This window comes from Mesoplodon densirostris, chromosome 7 (assembly GCF_025265405.1).
Source record: "Mesoplodon densirostris isolate mMesDen1 chromosome 7, mMesDen1 primary haplotype, whole genome shotgun sequence".
NCBI classification, from domain to species: domain Eukaryota; kingdom Metazoa; phylum Chordata; class Mammalia; order Artiodactyla; family Ziphiidae; genus Mesoplodon; species Mesoplodon densirostris.
Genome location: NC_082667.1, coordinates 113130912 through 113152962, shown reverse-complemented (window position 1 = coordinate 113152962; position 22051 = coordinate 113130912). Strand labels below are relative to the sequence as shown.

The 22051-nt window shown below is 55.8% G+C and overlaps 1 protein-coding gene across 1 annotated transcript; it reads right to left on the bottom strand.

The window, feature by feature from the left end:
* Positions 1–852: 852 nt before the first annotated feature.
* OAF (out at first homolog) lies at positions 853–20853 on the bottom strand. Its single transcript, XM_060103953.1, has 4 exons — positions 20033–20853; positions 5920–6054; positions 4840–5020; positions 853–4134 (listed from the first exon to the last, which is right to left on the bottom strand). Exons 1-4 carry the CDS (start codon positions 20303–20305, stop codon positions 3869–3871), a joined length of 855 nt encoding a protein of 284 aa, XP_059959936.1. The 5' UTR covers positions 20306–20853; the 3' UTR covers positions 853–3868.
* Positions 20854–22051: the final 1198 nt, after the last annotated feature.

Below are 22051 nucleotides of genomic sequence, written 5' to 3'. Positions count from 1 at the left end.
TGGGCTCCCACCCGAGGGCCTTGCTTACCTTGGCCAAGGGAGCCAATCAGAAGCCTGTTCCTGCCAACATCAGTCCCAGGGGAGCTTTGGGAATCCCCCCCCACCCACCCAGTCCTCAGTGATTGCTACTGCAGGGCTGGCCCTGCCCACCCTCCCCTGGTGCGCCGTGCTGAGGTTCCGGTGGGCCCATCCGATAAACCCATTTGGGTTGTAGGTGTGCATGGCATAAGAAGGCTGGGGTTGGATTCCAGCTCTGCTCTCACTACCCTCTGACCTTGGGCAAGTCACATCGTTTCATAGGTGAGCCGCATTCATAAAATGTCACAGAATCACTGAAAGAAGCCAAGCGAGCTCATTTGTATGAAGGCACTTTGTAAACCCTGAAGAAATGAGTACTATCGTAGGTATATTACCTCTCGCAGGTGTTTTCTCACATCCACAAAGGACTTTTGAGGAAAGTAAAGCCTTATCTCTCACGTAGCTGACCATCTACATCTATGTAACAAGCTCTGAGTCTGATGCACGCAAATAGGAGACTTCCAACTGGAGGCACCGTGGCAGAGCCAGAGCTTGGCTGGGGAGGTTGGGAGGGTTCCTTGGAATGATGGGAGGCGTGGACTTCGTCTGAGCATAGGGTCAGGCCAAAGTCACAGGGAATCTTAATCCTCATCTCCATGCCCTGAGACCGAGAAGGGGCCCCAGGCAGGGTGGTCTGTAGTGACAGCGTCCAGGAGGCCCCTCCCTGCAGGAGACAGGCAGGCGTGGAGGTGCTAATCCCCCCCTCCCCAAAGAAGATCAGAAAAACACTCCAAGTCTTGAAAACATTACTTTTTAAAAAAGTATTATTCTTGGCTATTTGGAAGTGAGTAGGGAAGGCATATGGTTTGGGGACCACCACCCCCAGCAATGAAGACACACCCACAGAGTTAAGAGGGGTGGGAGATGCCTTCTCCAAGTAATCCCCTCCCTCACCCGGAGCAGGGGCTGAGCAGGAGGAGAAGGAGAAAAAGGCTTGGGGAGGAAGGCCTCCCCAACTTGCCCCCCAGCACGGCTGAAGCTGGTCCTTGAAAACAGGTTCAGAAAGAGGCACGCCCACTTGAAAAGGATGTCTCCCCGCTCCCCTACCACTAACTTGACCATCAAGCAAGCCCAGCACCCAACACACCCCTCTGGCCAGCACAGTTCAAGGGGCAGCAGCAGCCTGTTCTGGGGGTGCTGGGGAGCAGAGTAAGGGGGACAGCCCTGCCAGTCCCCTTCCTCCTCCAAGGCCTGTGAGGAAGGCTCTGACTCCCAGCCTCCTCCCTCCTCAGGAGTTGGGACCCCTGGGACTTGCCCAACACCTGAAAGACTCCAGTCTCTGCCCTGTGCTCACACGGTCCCCTCCACCTTGCCAAACCCCTACCAGCCTGAAGCCTCAACCCACGTCCCATCTCGTCCAGGAAACCCTCCCCAATCAACTCAGCCTGCACATCCCTCCTCCTTGGAAGCACTCAGTGCCCAGCCCGGCACTTCATATTACAGCCTCTTTATGCTAGAAGATACTCTTGAAGTGAAGAGGCCTTCAGGATGTCTGGCTCCACTGTCTCGGGTTTATAAATGAGGAAACGTCTGCTCTTTTCACTAATGGTAACTATATTAATAGCAGCTAACACAGTGAGCACTCACTATGTGCTGGGCACTTGACACGTATAAATTCACTTCAGTCTCACAATTCAGCCCATTTTATAGCTGAGAGAGCTGAGGCACAGAGAGGTAAAGTAACTCAAGATTGCACAGCAAGTAAGAATCATGGGGGCTCCCCAGGTGGCGCAGTGGTTGGGAGTCCGCCTGCCGATACAGGGGACATGGGTTCGTGCCCCGGTCCGGGAAGATCCCACATGCTGCAGAGTGGCTGGGCCCGTGAGCCATGGCGGCTGAGCCTGCGTGTCCGGAGCCTGTGCTCCGCAACGGGAGAGGCCACAACAGTGAGAGGCCCGCGTACCTCAAAAAACAAACAAACAAACAAAAGAATCATGGCCAGTAACAGGCCCATGAAAAGATGCTCAACCTCACTAACAGAGAAATGCAAATCAAAACTCCAGTGAGGTATCACCTTGCTCTGGTCAGAATGGCCACCATTAAAAAGTCTACAGATAACAAATGCTGGAGAGGCTGTGGAGAAAAGGGAACGCTCCTACACTGTTGGTGGGAATGTAAATTGGTGCAGCCACTGTGGAAAACAGTATGGAGCTTCCTCCAAAAACTAGAGTTACCATATGATCCAGCAACTCCACTCCTGGGCATATATCTGGACAAAACTCTAATTCGAAAAGATGTTTACATGCACCCTTATGTTCATAGCGGCACTATTTACAATAGCCAAGACATGGAAACAACCTAAATATCCACTGACAGGTGAATGGATAAAAAAAGATGTGGTACATATATACAATGGAATACTACTCAGCCGTAAAAACGAATGAAACAATACCATTTGCAGCAACACGGACGGACCTAGAGATGATCATACTAAGTGAAGTAAGTCAGAAAGAGAAAGAAAAATACCATATGATATCACTTACATGTGGAATCTAAAATATGACACAAATGAACTTATCTACAAAACAGAAACAGACTCACATAGAGAACAGACTTGTGGTTGCCAACGGGGAGGGGAGGAAGGGGGTGGGGGAAGGGTGGACTGGGAGTTTGGGACTAACAAATGCAAACTATTCTATCTATGTAATCACTGAATCAGTTTGCTATACACCAGAAACTAACACAACATTGTAAATCAACTATACTTCAATAAAATAAATTTAAAAAAAAAAATCATGCCCAGGATTTGACCCCTGGAAGTCTGATTCCAGAGTTTTCACCATATCTCACGTCTCAGTCTATGTCACGGGGTCTTTTACTGCCTGGCTTGCCCGTCTATGTATGTCTCATCTTCTTAAGCGCATAAATTTCGTCGTATCTTTTCCTAATAATACCCACCCCCATCTACATCCTCTCCTCCCAACACAAGGCTGAGCACACAGTAGGTGCTTTAGGAGCTGTTGTCCCAAGATGGGCCACCAAGAGCACAGGGACGCTTCTCCTGACACCAGGTAGCCGCATTGGCCAAAAGTTCTCCCAGAACTCTGAGTCTAGCGCTACCAGCCACGTAAAAATTTAAACTTTTATTTCTGGTACAAATGATAAATACTTTGCAGTAAAAATCTGGGATTCAAGTTTTCCTCATACTTCATGCTCCCTCCCTGCCTCAAAACCTTAAACAATATTTCTGCTTCGAGGGTGCAAGCCGGCTCCAGCTCCCTTGGCAAAGTCCAGGTCTGCGGAAAGGCACCTGCGGTCTGTCTCGGGGTGGGGGGCCCCCAGCTGGCCCCGGGCAGCCTCCGAGGCCAGTAGTGAGAGGAACGTGTTGAGATCCGCTCTCGGCACTGCCCCCTCTCTGGGGCAAGGATCCCCTCCCTGTTGGGCAGTGGGAAGGTGCACGGGGGCCAGCTCCTTCTGGAGGGTGGGGCAGGGGGCTGGGCGTGGGGAGGTGGGTGTCACAGGTATCGACACCTTCCAGGGTCTAAACCTGCAAAGAGTTAAATAGGAGAGTCACGCTGTCATATTTTGGCTGCTTGAAAGCGAACATTTCAGGGGAGATGGGGGCGGCAAGCTTGGAGAACCCCCTTCTCCCTCCGTCCCCATGGGAGCGGGGGGCTGCCTTCATGAGTTAACCCCTGCCGTGCCACACCCCTTTTCACAGTGACAAGTCCGGGGGCAGAGGCTCCGGGATGAGGAGGAGGGAAGGGGGTGGCCACCCCCTCTGGCGGCTGGGGGAGGAGCAGTGGGCCCCAAGCAGCTGCCTCCGGGACCACCCCTTGTCCCAAGCGGGCTAGGGGTCCTCGTCCCACAGGCACAGCTGCCTCTGAGGCACGGAGAAGTCGAAGCTGTAGCTCTTCTGGCAGCTGCGGATGCCACATTTGTAGGGTGTCGGGCGGTCACGGCCGTGGCAATACTTGAGCACGCAGGGGTACCAGGCCAGGCTCAGGCCGTAGCGGCAGACGCAGGGCTTCCCGCGGTCCCCCACCTGCCCACAGCGAGGCAGCGACATCTGCTCTGAGGCCTTGGGCAGGGCCTCGAACACGAAGCTGTCCACACCTGGGGGAGAAGGCGGAGGTCAGGGATGGGGGAGGGGGGGGCCTCCTGGCATGGCCCCTTCAGGCATCCTGGCACCCCTATGGGCTAAGTGTTATCACCCCTGTTTTACAGATGGGAAAACCGGCCCAGAGAGGTTGAACCATCTGGCTGAGGTCACACAGTAGGTAGGGGAGTCAGGACTGAATCCCAGGTCTGTCTGACTTCAGGACAGTCCTGGGAAAGGTGACCCAGAGATGGGCCAGCAGTGAGGTCCCCTAGGCCGGGAAGGCAGGGACGGTGTAAAGATGGGAGGCGTTCTCAAGGATCCTGGGAAGGTGTGAAGGGAAAGAGAGGAGCTGATCTCTGAGAGGTGGCCGAAGAGGTAGCAGGTGGGAATGGGCATCTTTGGGCCCCATCCAGACCCTGGTTCCTGTGCCCATGTCCCAGGACAGAAGGTTCCATCTGTGTTCTCATGAAGGGCAGGGATGAGGGGGGCTTTGCCTGGGCATTCCCTCCCCGGGGCCTAGCACAGTCATAGTTCTCCGCGTCCCTACCTGGAATTGGCTCCTTTCATCTGCTGACTCCTCTCAGTAAACAGCCACACAGGCATCACTTCCTCCAGGAAGCCTTCCCTGACCAGTCCCAGCTGGGTTTAGACCCCCCATATCTCATCATTGCTCCCCATCATATCTGAGACGATACGGCAGCGGGCAGCACCCAGCTGACCTTGCTCCAGCCAGAACCGGACGTCCTCCTGGCGGGTGTAGATGGCATCCGCGGCCTCGGCACACACGTTGCGGAGATGGGGGCTCAACAGGCCCCCCTGGCTGAAGTTCACGGTGACGTCCATGTGCATCTGCTCCAGGCCCCGCACCTCCTCAGCCTGCCGCACTGCCCGTGGATTTTTCTGCGTGGAGAAGAGCCGTTCCCACCCGGCCTCACAAGGCCCCCTGCCCACTCTTCCCCTGGTCGCTGAGAGTCAGACAAGCCCACGCCGGCTGTCTTCAGATCCTTGGGGCCACCGGCAGGGTGGCAGTCAAGGGGCACCCAGCCCCCCTCCAACTGGCGGAGAAACGGATACCCAGGGCGCAGTCAAGCCTTTTCAGCCAGCGGCCGCCGGGCTGACCTCTGGGGCCTGAGGGAGAATTCTGACACGTTGCTGGGGGGTGGCGTTGGAGGTGGGCAGGCGAGGCGAACTGTCCCAGGGTCAGTGACCTCTGGGGCCCTGTATTCTCCAACATCCAGGCAACTGAGTCACTCTGGGAAAAGCAGGTAAAAGGGAGGGGCCTCGGACAGCTCCTGCTGGATAGTTCAGGGAACTTAAATGAGGCCGGGGAGAGGCCCGGGGTCCGGGAAGGGACCGGGAGCAGGGCAAGAGGCTGAGGGTTTCAAAGGCTGCACTGAACACTTAACATGCACTATCCCACTTAATTCTCACCATAACCCATCTCTCAGTAAGAAAATAGGGGTTTTGAAGGCGAGGTGACTTGTCCAGCGTCACCGGGATGATGAGTGGTGGCCCTGGGCCTGATGGCAGATCCCACCTGCCTCCATCATAAACGGGGAGGAGCTGAGATTAGGGGACTGGCAGAATCTGGGAGATGGGGTTTCAGGGCAGATTAGGGATCTGGGGCTATGGGGTCAGGTCTGGCATATTTAAAGGGTTCGGGACTAGAGTGTAAGAGTGGGGTGCCAGCGATCAGGTGGGTCAGGGGCTGGGTGGGAGACTGGGGCTGGGGTAGGGTCCAGGCCAGGAGTCGGCTGCAGGGGTGAGGGCTCTGGGGCAGGTCTGGGGTGGGCACTCACCTGTCGGAGCTTGGCCATAGCCTCGCTGGGAATGATCTCATTGTGGTGCAGCCGGGTGACAAAGCAGAGGGCCTGGAACTGGCTCTGCCCTTTCTCCAGCTCCCCTAGGATCAGGGCCCGGAAGATCTTCACATCCTGATGGAGAAAGCAGAAGAATGGGAACCGGCCAGAGGGGGTGGGGCCTGCTCACCAGCCCACCCAGTGCTCAGCTCAGACCCTGCAGAGGACACAGGCCTGGACGCTGCCCTGCAATAGACGCCTCCCTCTTGCTGGCCTGGAAATTTTTCTCTTTCCCGTTTAAACCTGTGACTTAAAAGAAAGAACATACCCCAGATGTTCCAAAGCCTCCTGGAAAATTCACATAGTGAACTGCTGGAAAGCTTTCCAAAACAAAATTGTTTAAAAGTACAGAACGTCACCTTAAAGGAAACAGCACCCCTTTTGGCTCCTGGTTCATTCATAGCTGATGCTTCCCCTTGGTGGTACCCCCGTATCACCCTGATCAGGGTGAGTCAGGGCCCCTACAACCACCTGACTACGGCATCATGGCGGGGGCTGCATTTTTACAAGTACAGATTCTAGAGTTTCTCTCGCTGACTTTCCCATTCAGTAGGTTTGGGGAGAATGCCCCCAGAGCTTCTGGTCGGCCAGGCTCCTAGCCACCTGCATCTCAGATCGAGGCAGTGAGGTCAGGGTGGGGTTAAGGGCAGTCGCAGCAGCAGCTGTCGGCCTTCTAGCCTGAGGGAGCTAGGATGGCTCACCTTTCCCCTTCCCTCTCCACTTCCCCTTTCCCCTCGGGGTTACTAATGGCATTACCAGCAGGCCAAGGGCTCTTTCCTGTCGCTGATGCACTGCATGAATCAGAGAGGTTGGGGGCGGGTGCAGAAGGAGAAGGGAGAAGGGTGGTGGGATCAGGTCCCCTTCCCAATCTGGCTGCTGGAACCCTGGGCACCTGAGGTGTCCCTTGGTCTCACCCATCTCTGTGCCTTGGCTAACAGCTCGCGGTGAGAAGTCAGCAGGTCCCAGTCAGAAGTGGTCTGAATCTGTCAAGAGCCCCTCTGGCTGGGAGGGACCCAAGCCACAATGATGGTTCTCCACCAGGAACCCCAATGGCCCTGCACCAGCCCGGAGGGGATATAGCCCTGTGTAGCTACGCATCCTTCAATGTGCGTGCCCTGGCCTCGCCCACTGAGAGCCCCCAGGCACTGAGCGCTTACTGTCCATGTGCCAGAGTGAAATGCTCTGAGAACAGGGCCTGAAGGTCCCCCTTGGATTCCAGTACAGGCAGTGAGGGGCCCAGGGTTCCACTCCAAGTCTACACTGTATTAGCTGGCATACAGGTCTATCTCCCACCTTCTCTAAGCCTCGTTTGTGAAATGGGGATGATGCCACTTTTACCTGGAGGCTTACAGTGAAGACTAAACGAGTTAGTGTGGGGGGAAAGCACAGCAGAATGTCCGCCCGGAGTGCGTGCTCAGCGGGGCTAGCCGGGGCCACTGTCATCACTGCAGGTGACCAGCAAGTGTCCCAGGTGATCTGAAACTAGTCAGTGCTGTCCTCACACAAACCCCCATGCCCTCTCAAGTCCTCTGACTCTACAAGGACATTTCCCTACTTCCTTTCACTGTAAATGATCTCTGGAGCACTGAGGGCTGGGAGTGTCCAGGGAGATTTTCCGCCAAGATTGCAGAAAGGGAAACTGAGACCCAGCTGGTGAGAAAGGTTCCATAAGGTTCCTCATGGTCCCAGACTTGCAGGCAAAGTGAATCAGAGCTCGGATAATCTCAGCTTCCTCTCCACAGGAAATCCACTCTCGGGCCAGGAGGCTGGGATCTGCTTGCCCCGCCAGCCTGGGCCATCCAATCTTCCACCCCCTCAGGTCGTTTGAGGAGAGACTGGAGGCTGGTACACTTGTGCATTTTCTGTTCTGGGCTCAGTTCCTGCCAGGTGAGACTTGATACCAGACTTTCCCTCCCGGGGCTGAGTCAGGCGGATGTCCCTGGCAGGACCCCCAGGCAGGATCCAAATTCCACCTCGGGGGTAATTTCAGCAATGACCCTTTAAAAGAACCCATCTGGTATATTCACAGCATCTTCTCCAATACCACAGGCACGTGTCACCACCTGTGGTCTGAGGGATGCCCCAAGTGGCCTCATTGCTTGGATATCACCCATCTACCATTAGCAGGAGGAAGAATTTGAACTTTTAGACCAGACCAGGGGGCGAACAGAATCTGTTATTTTCCCTGCTTCTGTATTAAACAACAATGTCAACAACAAGAACAAAACGCTACCAAAATGGGAACTTGACTGGGGGTGGAGCAAGGGGATGAGAATTTTTTTGTTGCAATAGATTTCCTCTATATCTCCTATTTATTTGTGTAGGACAAAGATTTATTGAAGTTTATAACTGGAAGGGACAAGTCATTGTTACCATGAGTCAAAAAGGATGTATCATCCTGTTTAAAATCTTTATAACAAAAGGAGATAGGAACTATGATTATTACCGAGTTTGGAATGGATAACTTGTTCGAGGTCATGGGACCAAGAGGAAATGTAGCCAGAATTTTAACCCAGGCAGTCTGACTCCAAAATCCAAGCTCTCACAACCACAATGCACAGCTGTGTCCTAGATCAACGAGTCCAATTGCTTTGATGCCCAGTTAAAGAAACTAAAGCTCAGGCCCAGAGAGAAAGTGTGGTCTGCCCTAGGCCACACAGCTGGCGAGTGGTAGAGCCAGGATGAGAAGGCAGTGCCCTCTTCCAGCTGTACCCATCGGCGCTGGTCTGTATGTCCTCTGCAGACCTGCCCTGGGAACGTGGCGGCTCCTATTCAAGGCTCTGGGTGACTAACAGACAACAGCATCTGACGCAAACATCAGGGCAAGATGACGCAGGATCACCCTTCTACGCCCTCTGCCTGCCCTGCCCAGAGCCTCTTTAAGCCCTGAATTCTCCAGCCTTCTTAATCCTATGTCTCCGGGAAACCATACTCCATGTGCTGAGCCCCGGGAGGGAAGACAGCAGCCCAAGCATCTGGATCTCTTTGGCTCCGTCATCATGACCAGTGTCCCTCCCACCTTCTACTCCCCACACCTTAGACTCACTACTAAGGTTCCAGGGCCCCCTTTCCCTCCAGCACAGAGGGCAGGGCAGCGGGAGAGGTCTCCCTGTTCCAAGGAACATCTGGCCAGATGCTAAGCCCAGGCCAGATGCATGCCTGGCCCCCAGGTTTCCTGCTCGCCCAAGAGTCCCCTGGGATGATCCACCCAGAGGTGCCCTAACCCTCCAAGGCAAGACCACACAGCTGGGGAAGAGCCCATGGCAGGCTCCTCAGGCCCAGGACTCAGGCTAGGGTTCCCAAGATGGGCAGTTTCTATAAGGCTTCTTCTCCCATGAGCTCCCAGGAACCTCCAGCCCACCAGGAGCCAGGCCACCAGGAAGAAGCGGAGTGGACAGTACCAGGGCTGAAACTGGGCCACACAGAGGGTATGGCCACGGAGAGAGCATTTGCTGAAGTCCTTTGGGGGTGGTTTGAAGGTTCCCAAACAGCACGGTAGTTAAGAGCAAAGGCTCCGGAGCCAGTGCTGGCCACGTCCAAATCCTGGCTTTGCTGATACGAGCCCTGTAACCCTGAGGGAGTTACTTAACCTCTCTGTATCTTAGTTTCCACATGTGTAAAATGAGTACAACTAACAATACCTACACCCCAAGGGATTACTGTGAGGAAAAATGAGTGAAAGGTCTCAGAACAGAGTGGGCTGGATTCCTTAAGTTCCTCTATTATTGCTGCAGTCCCTGGCCTTGCTCCAGCTGTGATCTACTCCAGACCTGCAGAGGCAGGACAAAAAATGTTTCTCCCAGAGATGTACCTGAGGCCCAGAGAAGTCAGGTGACTGCTGGAGCTTGCAGGTAATCGGCAAATCTGTGGGAGAGCACTGATTAGCATCACCCAGGGCAGAGCCTTCACAGGCGCCAGGGCGGGGCAGGGGAGTGGGCAAGACCAAGGCCAAGGCTCCTGTCTTTAAGGGGCTCATAGGAGAGGTTGACCTACAACTGAAGTCAGCGCACTAGGATGAGGCCTAGGGTGAGGTTTATGCAAAATGCTATAGGGCAAAGGATGGATGAGGGAGCATTTTTTGTCCCCTTAGGGATGGGGCTGGGAGGGGTGGAGGGAGGGAAGGTTTCCTAGAGCGAAGGACATTTCAGTGGTTCTGGACAGTCAAAGGATGGGTGTCTTTCTAGCAAAGAGAGAAGCATGTACAGAAGATGGGAAGGTACGAAGGCCTCTTTTTTTTTTTTTTTTTTTTTTTTTTTTTGCGGTACGCGGGCCTCTCACTGCTGTGGCCTCTCCCGTTGCGGAGCACAGGCTCCGGACACACAGGCTCCGCGGCCATGGCTCGCGGGCCCAGCCGCTCCGCGGCATGTGGGATCTTCCGGGATCGGGGCACGAACCCGTGTCCCCTGCATCGGCAGACGGACTCTCCACCACTGCGCCACCAGGGAAGCCCACGAAGGCCTCTTAATGCCCCCACCCCATCCATCCCTCCACGTTACTGTCACACAATCTGGCCCAGAGCCCTTCCAAGGCTCCTTTTGTCCTCACCATAAAGTGTACCCCCCAGAGGCTGGCATCCAGATCTTTGCTGACAGCTCTGAGCGTTGAACCAAAGAGATGGCGGTTCCCAGAATGAGCGAGGCCATGTGCCTTTCCATGAGCTGATGCCTCTGCCAGGGATGAGCTGTCCCCTTCTGCCCATCATCCTTCAGGACTCAGTTCAAATGCATCCATCACCCCTGCCCTCACCAACCCTCCAGCCGAGTGGGCCAGGCCCAACCCCTAGCCTCCAGAGCACGAATCCCACTGTGTCTGCAATGATCTCTTTCCTTCCAGACTCAACTCCTTGAGGCTGGGATAGTATCTTATTTGCAGTGTATCCCCGCCCCATGAATACACTCAGTACCTATCTGGAAATGAATAAATGAAGCACTGAGTGCGCAAACAAGAGCAGGCCAGGGTCCCGAGGAAAGTGAGGGGAGTACCGGGGAGGGGAGGGCTGAGTGTGGAAGGAAGAGGCTGGCAGGCAGGAGGGCAGGGCACAGTGTCTGAGAGCCCAGCCAAGAAGTCTGAGCTTCATCTAGCAGATCACTGGGCATCATCGCTGGGTTTTGAGCCAGGGTAGGACATGAATGGATCTCTGGCTTAGAGCTGAATCAGAAACTTGAGCTGTGCTGGGCCAGTGTGCATCTGACCTAAGCGCCTCGGCAGAGGGCCCCATCCTCATGTGGCGTCTTCTGCCCGGGCAACAAGTCCCCCAGGCCCTTCGTGTTGTGCTGCGGCCCCAGACAGCGGCTCCACTTATTTATGCAGTATCCTCAGAGTCTGGCACAGAGCTGAGCGAACGGACCAGTGCTCTGGGGCCTCCATTGACCCCTTTGCCTCCAAAAAGAAGACGGCTCTTCCTTCTCGGGCTTCCTTGTAACTGGGCTTCTGCAGGCTGGTCGTCCTACAGCTGTGATTTGGGCTTTTAGATTTAGGGGATCATTTAGTTCATGCTCCAGTGAGGTCCCAGCAGTGGACGTGACCTTCAAGGTCACACAGCTGCAGAGCCAGGCCCAGGAGCCCAGATCTCCTGACTCAATCCAGTGATCTTTCTGCTCTTCCGAGCTCCCCCCGGCCCCGAGCCCCTTCCCAAATATTCTATTCTTCTCTGCGTCCACTCCCTGCCACGCTGCCTGAGATCCACTGTATCTCACAGAGAAAAGGCTGTTCTGGGAAAAGCAGGGGGCAGCTCTCTGCACTTCCCAGAGCAGACAGCCCGTGCCAGGCCTCTGCTGCTGCCTTCCTGGGGAGAAGCTCCAGGGAAAGCTCAGTGTTGGGGACGGGTGGCAACCCCACAGACGGAGCCCTCCGGAGCGCTGATGACTGTATCAGCCCAACGGCCGGCTTCCAGCCTTAGATAAGACTGAAAGAGGGAAACAAACTTCTCTCTTGCTTCGGCTGCTGTGGGGTTTTATGTTACTTGCAGCCAAGTCGAATCGTAACTGTACGCACAGACAGACACTTGCTTTCCCCCATTCATGGGTCCCATGGCCATAATCTTTCACCCAGACGTGCTGATTCTCCCACCGTCTCCCACCCCTCAGCCAGCGGCACCCAGGCCCCCCAGGCCCCTCCCGCCAGGGCCCACGCTGCGGCTCGGCTGCACGGTCCCTTCTCCGTCACACCGTTGCTCCTATGAGCACGTTTCCTCCCTCACAGCGTCTCCGGGGAGCCTCCCCATCTCCCCCTTTCTCTCGGTCACACGTGGCAGCCCTCACAGATTGTCTCACAGGCCCACCTCCTTCCGACAGTCTCTCCCACACCCTCCCTCCCTCCTTGAATTCCCCCAAAGTCTCACACGCCATGTCTCACACCCCATCTCACACACAAGCCTCTGCACACATGCTGTTACACTCCCCTGCCTCAAGGCACGCACACCTCCTCGTAGGCATCCTCTCCTGTGTTCGCTGCCCCAGCCTCAGCCTGGCCGACCTCCCCTCCTCCTCTGCCCTCCTGCTGCCTTCCCGTCACCAGCTCCCAGCTCCCCACCCTCCCAGGGCCCTTCCTCAGCCCCCCAGTGGGGAGCGGTGGCGGGGGCTGTCCTGTCTCAGACCTTGCTGCCAGCCCAGCCTTGCACCACAGGGGACCCGAAGACTAAGAGGGCCTGATGGCGGAGCTGCCCTTTCCTCAAAGCCCCTCTCCCAGCCCACCTCTGTGCCACGGTGGCTGCACAACCCAGGCTGAAGGCCACCTCTCCAGGGTCTCCACAAAGCACCAACTCCCCTTTCCTCTTTGCCCTTGGACGGCTGACGCTGTCTCCTGGGAGTTTCCTCTACCATCTTGGTCTCCTTCCCGTCGTCACACCGGAGCGTGTGATCTGAGGCCCGGGCTGAGCCCACCCAAGTATTTATTGTGCTGCTCCTGGCCGGGGCTGCTTCATGGCTAGAGAGGAGAGAACTTCACTGCACTGGGGAGGTGAGGGGTCACGCTGGAGGGGCAGCCAGAAACCAATGCCCTCTTCTCCCCGTGCTGGCTGCCCCGGGGCACACTCAGGGGCACCTTGGCCCCTCTGCCCTGTCTCTCCAAGCAGGTACAGAGGCAAATGGACTCAACCCAAAGCCAGGCCAAGTGCATTCCCTGGCCGGTGCCCGGGACGTAGGCCGCTCCCATTACGAGATGCCTGCAGACCCTCAGGGCTGGGCCCGGACAGAGGCTTCTTGTTCCGGGACATTAGTGCCACCACCAGCTGGGGGCAGTGCCGCCTGCCCACTCCCAGTGCCCCCAGTGCTCCGTCAGCCAAATCCCAAAGGTCGCCACTGTCCCGACGGCCCCAGGAACAATGGGCGGCTTTATGTGGATCAACTGCGCCCCAACGTCCTGCTGACTCAGGGCTCCTGAGGGGGGCGCCACGCTTCCCTCTCACCTGCATTCCCAGCCCCAGCGCCTGCCCCGCCCCCAGCCCTTCGTGGGAACCTTGGTGGCAGCCACGTCAGTGCTTGCCAGCCGAAAGGATGGGAGTCCCAATAATGCTTTGGTCCCCAGAGCAGGAACCATCTGCTTAACAGCGTGAGGAAGGAGGGCCGGGGCCCTGGCTAGAACTGCTATTTCTCTTCTCACGTGCCTTCGCTGGCCTCTGCTTCGCTGAGGCCTCTTACTCACTTCTCACAACACGCCTGCAAGCATCACACTGTGTTTGTGTCATGTCTGAACCTGGGGCTCAGAGAGGTTAAGGGATTTGTCAAGTCACACAGCTTGGTAAAGGGCAGGAAAATGTACAGTGAGTGCTCAGTAGTATCTGTGAGATGTTTTAAAAATGGTCCCCTCACCCCCACCCCCCACCTCTCCAGAGGCCATGGCGGGAGGGGAACGGGGAGTCTCTCGGGCACAGTGAAGGGGTCAAAACTTAAAATTCGTGGGAGGGGTGGGGTGGGGGGATTGTGATGAGCCTGGGGGAGGGGCGCAGCCCAAATCTGTACAGAGGAGGTTTTCTCTGTCGATTTGTTCCTCTGCACCAAGGCTTTTTTCAGTCTCCTTCTTCCTTCTCCCCTCCCCTATTCAGGTTTCTTCAGCCTTCTAGAAGGAGCCCATTTATATGCCATAGTAGCACAGGCAGTCAGAATAGAGTGGAAGGCTCCCTGGGTCCCAATCTTGGATCATTAGCTATTGATCTTGTCCAAGTCGCTTCATAGCTCTGAGCCTCAGTTTGCACATCTGCAAAATGGAAGCAATGCCTGCTGCGTGATGTAGTGGTGAGGATCGAATGAGGCCAGGCGTGTGAAAGCGACTGTCAGTGTGTGACCTGACGGCTCAGATATATGTGATTCTTACCTCAAAGCTGGCCTCTTGTTCTACCATCCCCACCTCTGTGCACCTTGGGAAGCCTCGAAGGAAGAGCCTCACTTCTGCCTCTCCCCATCATCCCAACAGGCCACTTACTTGTCCCAGGTGGCAGTCCTCACTGCCTGACCCGGGATCTTTTGCCAGGACTCCATCTGGACATAGGCGTTTGGGGGGTGGGAGATGCTTGCCAGACTCCAGGAGCTGGGCTGAACCTCGGGGCAGGGGTGCCGATCTCTGATGCGGGGAGGAATTCCTCAGACATGGCAGAGGGACTGCTGTTAGACCGGAGGGTCCCATGGACACAAGCCGGATCATTCTTTCTGGTGACTTCTCATGAACTGCCAGGGTGGGGAAATACCCTAGATACCAAAAAACTCTGGGCCTCTCCTGTAAGCACCTCTACTGCCCTCTGTTCCCCCAAAAGACATCCTCTCCAACAAATACCCCTACTACAAATCACCAAACTGCAGGGACCGAACACAGGCAGGGTAGGGGGAGACTGGACTCTAAAAGCTTGTCCGGCCTGGCAATCCCCGGGATGTGATATCCTGTTAGAATAAACAGCCTCAGGCAGCAACGTGGCCATTTGCACATTCCACATCTTTGCTGACTACCTCTCCCAGGCTGAAGCTGCTCCCCCCACCTAGACGGGGAGCCCCAGGGCAGGGACGCTGGTGCTCTCTGGACCGTTCCTTCCTCGGCTCCCACTCACCCATCGGCTCCCACTCACCCATCGGGGCCCAGGGCAGGGTGCAAGTTTCCAATCTCCCTGGGTCCCTCAGAGTGACCTCGAGCTCATCCACCCTGTTATATGGCTCCCCTTATCTTGGCGCCAGCCTGAGGCCCCTCTTGACCCCCTCCCTCTACGCATTTGGATGTGGCTCCTTCCTCCCGTCGCAGCCATGACCCCCACCCCCACCCCCGCGCAGCTGCTCATGACTTTCTCTTATCTTTCAGCCCCACCCTCCCTGTCCAGTCAGCACCAAACCGCTTGAACATGACTCATCCCCTCCCTCAGCTTTTAGACACTCACACTGGGAGACAGAGGGGAAAGAGACACTTGGACGGGCACAGCAGCCTGGGGGACGGGGACCAAGAGGGCTGTCAGACCAAAAGCCGGGATGGTGACATGCCCGCTATTAATATGCCCAGTAAGTCTGTACATCCGGGTATAATCACACACATAGGCTTTGGATTCTCAAGAAGAGCACTGCTTGTTGAGAGTGTATGGTGAATTTTAGTTCCTGCACTGAGGGCACGGAGAATGAAGCCTCAATATGCTGTTGAAACACATTAGGGACTATCGTGGGTAGAATGACAGGTTTCAACTAAGTGACTGAGTTTGAGATCTACCTTCATTTAACAGTCTAACCTGAAACCTCCTCCACATCCCTCCTTCCCTGGAGCAGCTATGCCAGTGCTTCCCAAACTTTGCTGCTCATTGGAATCACCAGGGGCTCTAAAAATCTGGCTGCCTGGTTCCTACCCTCAGACAGTCGGACTTAATTAGTCTGGAGTGCAGCCTAGGCTTCGGGGTTTTCCAAAGCTCCCCGGGCGATTCAAATATGCAGCAAAGTTTGGGAGTCGCTGAGCTATGTCACTTCTTTGAGAGCTGCAGCCTGACCTGCTTGATGGGCAGCAGCCTGTGGGCAGGGCTTACAGTAACTCATGGTGGTGATTGGTAGCTCCAAGCTGCTTGCGGAGTTCGTCATCCTTGCCCGGGCTCCAGGCTATGTGTGCTGGAGCAGGTTGATTACTGTTACAGCTTTACTGGCTTCAGGTCCAGTGTGGCAGTGTGGGGAGGGCCAGGCCATGTTAGAGACCCGTCCCGGCAGAGGCAAACAGAGAGGGTGGAAGGGGTGGTGGTAGGGTGGGGTGGTGGTGGTGGTGGTGTGTGTGTGGGGGGTGTGTGTATGTGTGTGTGTGTGTGTGCGTGTGTGTTGAGATCATCCAGACAGAGGGCTGCATTGCATCCAGCACAAGGGGCCTCGCTGCTCCCTGAGTAGACTGACAGGACAGGGATGGCTGCTCCCTGCTAGGGGGCTGGCCAGCAATTTTGGAGTGTGATGGTTAACTTTATGTTTCCACTTCACTGGGCTAAGAGGTGCCCACATAGGTGGCAAAACATTATTTCTGGGTGTGTCTGTGAGGCTGTCTCGGAAAGATATTAGCATTTGAAGTAGTAGGCTGGGTAGAAGGTGGCCCTCACCAGGGTGGGTGGGCATCACTCAATCTGTTGAGGGTGTGAATAGAACAAAAAAGGTGGAGGAAGGGCAAATTTGCTCTCTGTGTGAGCTGGCCATCCATCTTCTCCTTCCCTCAGACATCAACGCGCTTGGTTCTCAGGCCTGTGGACTCAGACCGGAACTACATGGGCTTTCCTGGGCCTCCAGCTTACAGACAGCAGACCGTGGGACTCAGCCTCCATAACCGTATGAGCCAACCACTCATGATAAAATCTCTTTCTGTAGATCTGTATTTCTACCCTATTATTTCTGTTTTGCAGGAGAACTCTGACTAATAATTGGAGCTTCAACGAGAAGCTTATGATGAAGGATTAAGGCTCTTCCAGGCTCAGTGCTGACCTTCCGTGTGACTTTGGGTCGGTCATTCAACCCCTTTGCACCCAGGCTTACCAGGGAAGGTCCATGTTGAGATGCGATGTGGACCATGATTGTAAAAGTTACTGGCTTCTCTCTGGAGCACTGAGTACAGCAGCTGACACACAGTGAGTATTTCATATGCATTGCCCTGTTTAGTTCTCACAATGGCCATGGGATCGGTACCATTATTATTCCCATTTTACAGATGAAGAAATGAAGGCTTGGACAGATCGGGTAGCTTGCCCAGGGTTAAACCAGGTCTGTCTCGTTTCAGTCTGGACTGTCTCCCAAATGTGCAAAATGGCCAACGTCACTATTCCCAAGTGGACTAGGGACTGTTCCCAAACCACCCCAAATGGATTTGGTACAGGAAACAAAAGAAACACCACATCCAGGACTTTTTCCTACAGGAAACGTCATTACTTCTAGATAGAAGCTTCTCGTGGAAAGTTGCCAAAGCGGGCAACAAGAGAGGTGACCCACCCCAGAAAGATCCCGTATAAAAGTTGCTCTGGCCAATGCAGACAGCGGACTGGGGTGGAGATAAAGGCTATTCCACCCCACTCCCAGCCTTCCCCAACTCCACCCTGCCCCAGGCCATCTGAGAAACCCAGAGTCAGAGGGGACCTTGGAAAGCTGGTTCCCTTTCGGTACCTTCCACTCCCAATTCCCTCCCTTGCTGATGAAATTGGAGATGCCAGGGGTGGGTGTGAAATGCCAGCTTCTGGGTCAGAGGCTAACCTGAAAAGCACACTCTGGAAACCTGGGTGGTGGTTTGAACCATGGTGGGGATTAAAATGTGGCTCTTAAGGCCATTTGCGGCAACATGGATGGACCTACAGATTGTCAGACTGAGTGAAGTAAGTCAGAGAAAGAGAAATAATGTTTGTATGAGGAATCTAAAAAAAAAAATGCTGTAAGTGAACTTATTTACAAAACAGAAACAGACTCACAGACTTAGAGAAGGAACTTACGGTTACCAGGGGGTAAGGTTTGGGGGGAGGGATAGGTAGGGAGTTTGGGATTGACATGTACACACTGCTATATTTAAAATAACTAACAAGGAAAAAATAAAATAAAATAATACAAAAATTATAAAAATGAGGCTCTTACAATCAGCTCCGAATCGATTCTCTAACTGGGCAGTCAGCCTCCTACTCCACCCTCAGCCCCAATCCCCAGGCCTTCACCCCACTGCCACCCCGCCTCTCCCCTCTCCTCGCCCTCAGGGTAGAGCAATAAAATCTTCCACGCTGCAGCTAGAGGCTATAAAAGCTGAGCCCTACCCCTTGACTCTTTCACCGGTGTCCTAACCACAGCCTTGGCTGCCAGAGAGGTGCCAGGGTCGGGGAAGTCTCTCTAGGGTTTCAGCAAAGCCACAGAACAATGCGCAGTGGGCAGGAAGGTGGGAGACTCATAGGCTGACCTGAGGCTCACTCACAAGGACAAAGGGCTTCAGTGGAAGGTCAGAGGGGAAGATTAGATCCCTGTCTCCTGGGGAGGGTCCAGCCACTATTTGGGTTTTCTAGGAAAAGAAGAGACTTGACAAAATTCCCCTGGAGTTTAAGTGGGGACTCTGGGGGTGTTCTGGCCCTGTCAGCTTCCCTCTCTCCACACACAAACTCACCTGCCCGTACCTGAATTGAGAACCTAGCTTGGGCCTGCTGAGTGAGGAAGGGTTGCAAAGTCCTCCCCATTGCGACACTCAACCGCCCCTCCACCCCCAACCTGCCACCCGCCACTGGTCTCCCTACATCCCTTGTCAGTGAAAACTCAGTAGTCCAGGGACAGATCGGCCGTCAAGCCCCACTTCCACCGTCCACAGAGTCACCACCCACCCACCTGGTACTATCTTCGGGCGATTCTGCTGGGTCCCTAGCTGACACTCCAAACTCTACCCCCTCCCCCACGCCCCCAGCTCCCAGTCTCTAAGAGGAAGGAGAGAGAGATGGCTCAGGCAACAGTCCCACCGCCCTGGGCTTCCCCAGCTGCTGCCTATGTCATGGGCCTCACCTCTCCACTCCCCCAGAGACAGAGCCTCACAGGGCCTCTTTATCAGGAGAGGAACTTGGGGAGGGGGACTTTAGGTGATCAGGAGACTCCCTTTGTGTACCTACACCTCACCCACCTTCCTCCCCTCCAGGATTCCTGCTGCTGGGTCACCGCTGGTCACTCACCGCCCTTCCAGGCCCACTTCCTGATAAGCCCAGCACCTCCACTCTCTACCCCACTGGTTCCCTACACACACACACACATACACACACACACGCACGCACGCACGCACACACACACACACACACACACCCGCCCCGCCCCCCAGGAGAGGCTGTCTCTACCCACTTCCCTGCAATCTAGGCCAAAACCGGGGGTTGGCCAGCCCTCCTGCCAAGCAGGGTGAGAGGTGGCACCTCTCCCATAGCCTGGGGACCGCATCTGGGGCCTCGCCCCAGGTCTTCCGCTACAAGTTTCCCAGACTTTTGGACCAAAGAGGAGAAGTGGCTTCTCCTCGGCTTGGGAGGGACATGGGACAAGCAGCTCTTCCCAGGAACCCCCTTCCCCAGCCCAGGAAAGTGAAACAAGGAGAGGTAGTACATAGCCTCCAAGATGTCAGTGCTGGGAGGCCTGGCGCCACCCCCTTGCTCTGTACAGAGGTGAGAAAGGAGGCCCGGAGAAGGAAAGGAACTTGCCCTAGGTCACACAGCGAGAACCCAGGACCTCTGATGCCTGGCCCAGGATTTTTCTCTGATAGAGCCTGAGAACATGACTCCAAAAAGGGAGACGGGGTTGCTAACATTGACTCCCTTGAAGTAGGTCTGCACCTAGAGGGCTCTCGGAGAGCTGAAAGACGAAGTGGGGAGCTGGTCTGGTGGCCTGGTCACCCAGAGAGAAGAAGTGAAAGGCTGGAGGGGAGAATCGGAAAGGCAGCAGAGCAGTTCGTGGGGGAGAATGAAGGGCCGGGTCTAGGCGCTGGGGAGCAGGGCAAAGAGGTGTGGATAAGAGCCCGGCGTGACCTTGGCTAAGTCGCGTCCTTCTCCTGGCCCAGTCTTCCGTCTGCTGGCCTCGGTGCGAATGGGACCCCGGAGCGCTCAGGCACGCAGGTCCCCCCGGGGCGAGCGAGGGTGCCTCACCTTCTTGAAGTCGGCGGTGAAGGAGATGAGGGTGCCGTCGGGCTTGCGCAGCTCCAGGCTGATGCTGTCGGCGTCGCTGTCCGCCTGCAGACTCTCCTCGGTCACCTGGCCGTCGGGCAGCCGCACGCGGACCCGCAGCTCAGACGGCGCGCCAGCCCCGGTCCCCGCGCCCACGCTGCGCGGCGCCCCAAGCAGCTGCATAAGCACCGGCAGCAGCAGGAGCAGCAGCGCAGGGGACGCCGGGGGGACCCCGCCGCGGCCGGGTGGGCGCATCCCCGGGGACCGCCGCCGCCCTCGCGGTCCCGGCGCGCCGCGGGCGGGCGGGGAGCGGCTCGGCCAAACTTCGCCCTAACTTGGAGGCTAGTTCGCGGCGCCGGGGCGCGGCTCCCCGAGGGGCTCAGCCGCGGGGCGCCCGCGACGCGGCGCCGACGCACGTGGGCTGCGCTCCGTCGCGCGTCCCCCGGCGGCTCCGAGGCGGACACCGCGCTCCAAGGGCCCGTCTGCCTCCCCGGCCCAGTGCCCTCGCTCCCACGGCCCCCAACTCCGGCGCTCCGAGACTCTGTTTTGCACTTTTCATTCAATCCCACCCCCCGTCACTTCCTTCAGAAAACAGAAACCACCAGGACCTGCCTTAAAGAGACCGCGCACCTCTCGGCCCTTAAAGGGCCCGCGGAGGCTCCCCGCGCTCGGCGGCGGCCGCGGACGGGGGCGGCGCGGGCCGAGGGGACCGGTGCAAGGCGGCCTTGTGGGAACAGGGCTTTCTCAATCGCCGTCCCTCCCCGCCGCGCCCGGCAGCGACCGGGCTGGCCCAGGAGTTGACTCTCCCAGCAAATCCCTTCCTCCCAGCAGGGGCGGGACGGGTGACTCTTCCCCCGCCTCCCTTTTTTGGCTTGTTCTTGTGCCACGTGGATGAAAGAATCGGGCTTGGTGTTTTAGGGGTTTTGTTTGGTCTTTTAGTTTCTCCGACGCAGCGAATTTCTACAAAGCTTCTGCAGAATCAGACCTCGCATCGCATTCAGCCTTTTGACTGCCCTGGGTCGGGAGAGAGGGGCCGGGGTTCTGCTGGCGTTGACATCCGTCAGGTGTGAAATCTTGATCAGTCAGGGCACCTCTCTGACGTGGTGGCCCTCAAAGCGCCCGCATTCTGTGAACCCCTGTGCAGTTTCTTTTCTGTCTCGTTGCCCTCCCTTCCCCCATTCACGACCTTTCCCCAGACCTGCCCACCTCCCCAGACCCCCATTCTCTCTCCCAGTAATAGGCCAAGCAGATTCAGGGAAATGTTACATTCCAGGCCATTCTGGAGAATGTCTGGGGATTCAAGATGCTCTTGACCATCAGAGGCTCTCCCACAAGCCCCAAGAAAGTATGACTGCCCTGCCATGCACCCCAACAATGAACTGGGCGAATGCAGGAGGGATCTGGATTCCTGCTTTCTCTGATTAACTGTGTGCTTTAGACACATTTAAAAAATCCTTTGGTCCTAGGTGTCCCCCTGGGTATAGTGGGAGTTGCTGAGACATACAAAGTCCGGCCAATCCCGGAAGAGACAACCCCAGGGGGATGCTCTGAACCTGTTGTTCCTTGATGTCCATTTCACTTCTGTTTATTCTAGGTCCCCCTATTCTTTCCAAAGTCTTGATCACAGATGGTGAATACCCTCCTCTGCTCTGCAGGCTCCTTCCCTTCTAGGTTTTCCCCAGCACAGGGTTCTTACTAGTACCAAAGATGACAACAGGTACTCCGGCACCCAGGGACCTTGAAGACACCAGCAGACCAGATGCCCTGGAACTGCAGGGTGGGGCCCAGAACCCACCTCCTTACTGCTAACCCAGGGCTCTTCTTACTACACTTTGCTGCCTAAATTTAAGACTGAAAGTGATTCAAGAGATTATCTAACTTGATGTTTTTCAAATTTGCCTTATCAAAAGAATCACCTAGGTGCTTGTTAAAAACACAGATACCTGGATTCCTAAATCTAGCCCATCAGACTCCTTAGGAAAAAGAACTGAAAATTTGCAT

Bases quoted from the DNA above. Each gene is read 5' to 3' on its own strand.
- OAF (XM_060103953.1), bottom strand. From the start codon at position 20,305: ATGCGCCCACCCGGCCGCGGCGGGGTCCCCCCGGCGTCCCCTGCGCTG. The intron at 6,055-20,032 runs GTGAGGCACCCT...TTTCTCCATCAG, and splicing joins TCACCGCCGACTTCAAGAAG to GATGTGAAGATCTTCCGGGC. The intron at 5,021-5,919 runs GTGAGTGCCCAC...TTCTCCACGCAG, and splicing joins CTATGGCCAAGCTCCGACAG to AAAAATCCACGGGCAGTGCG.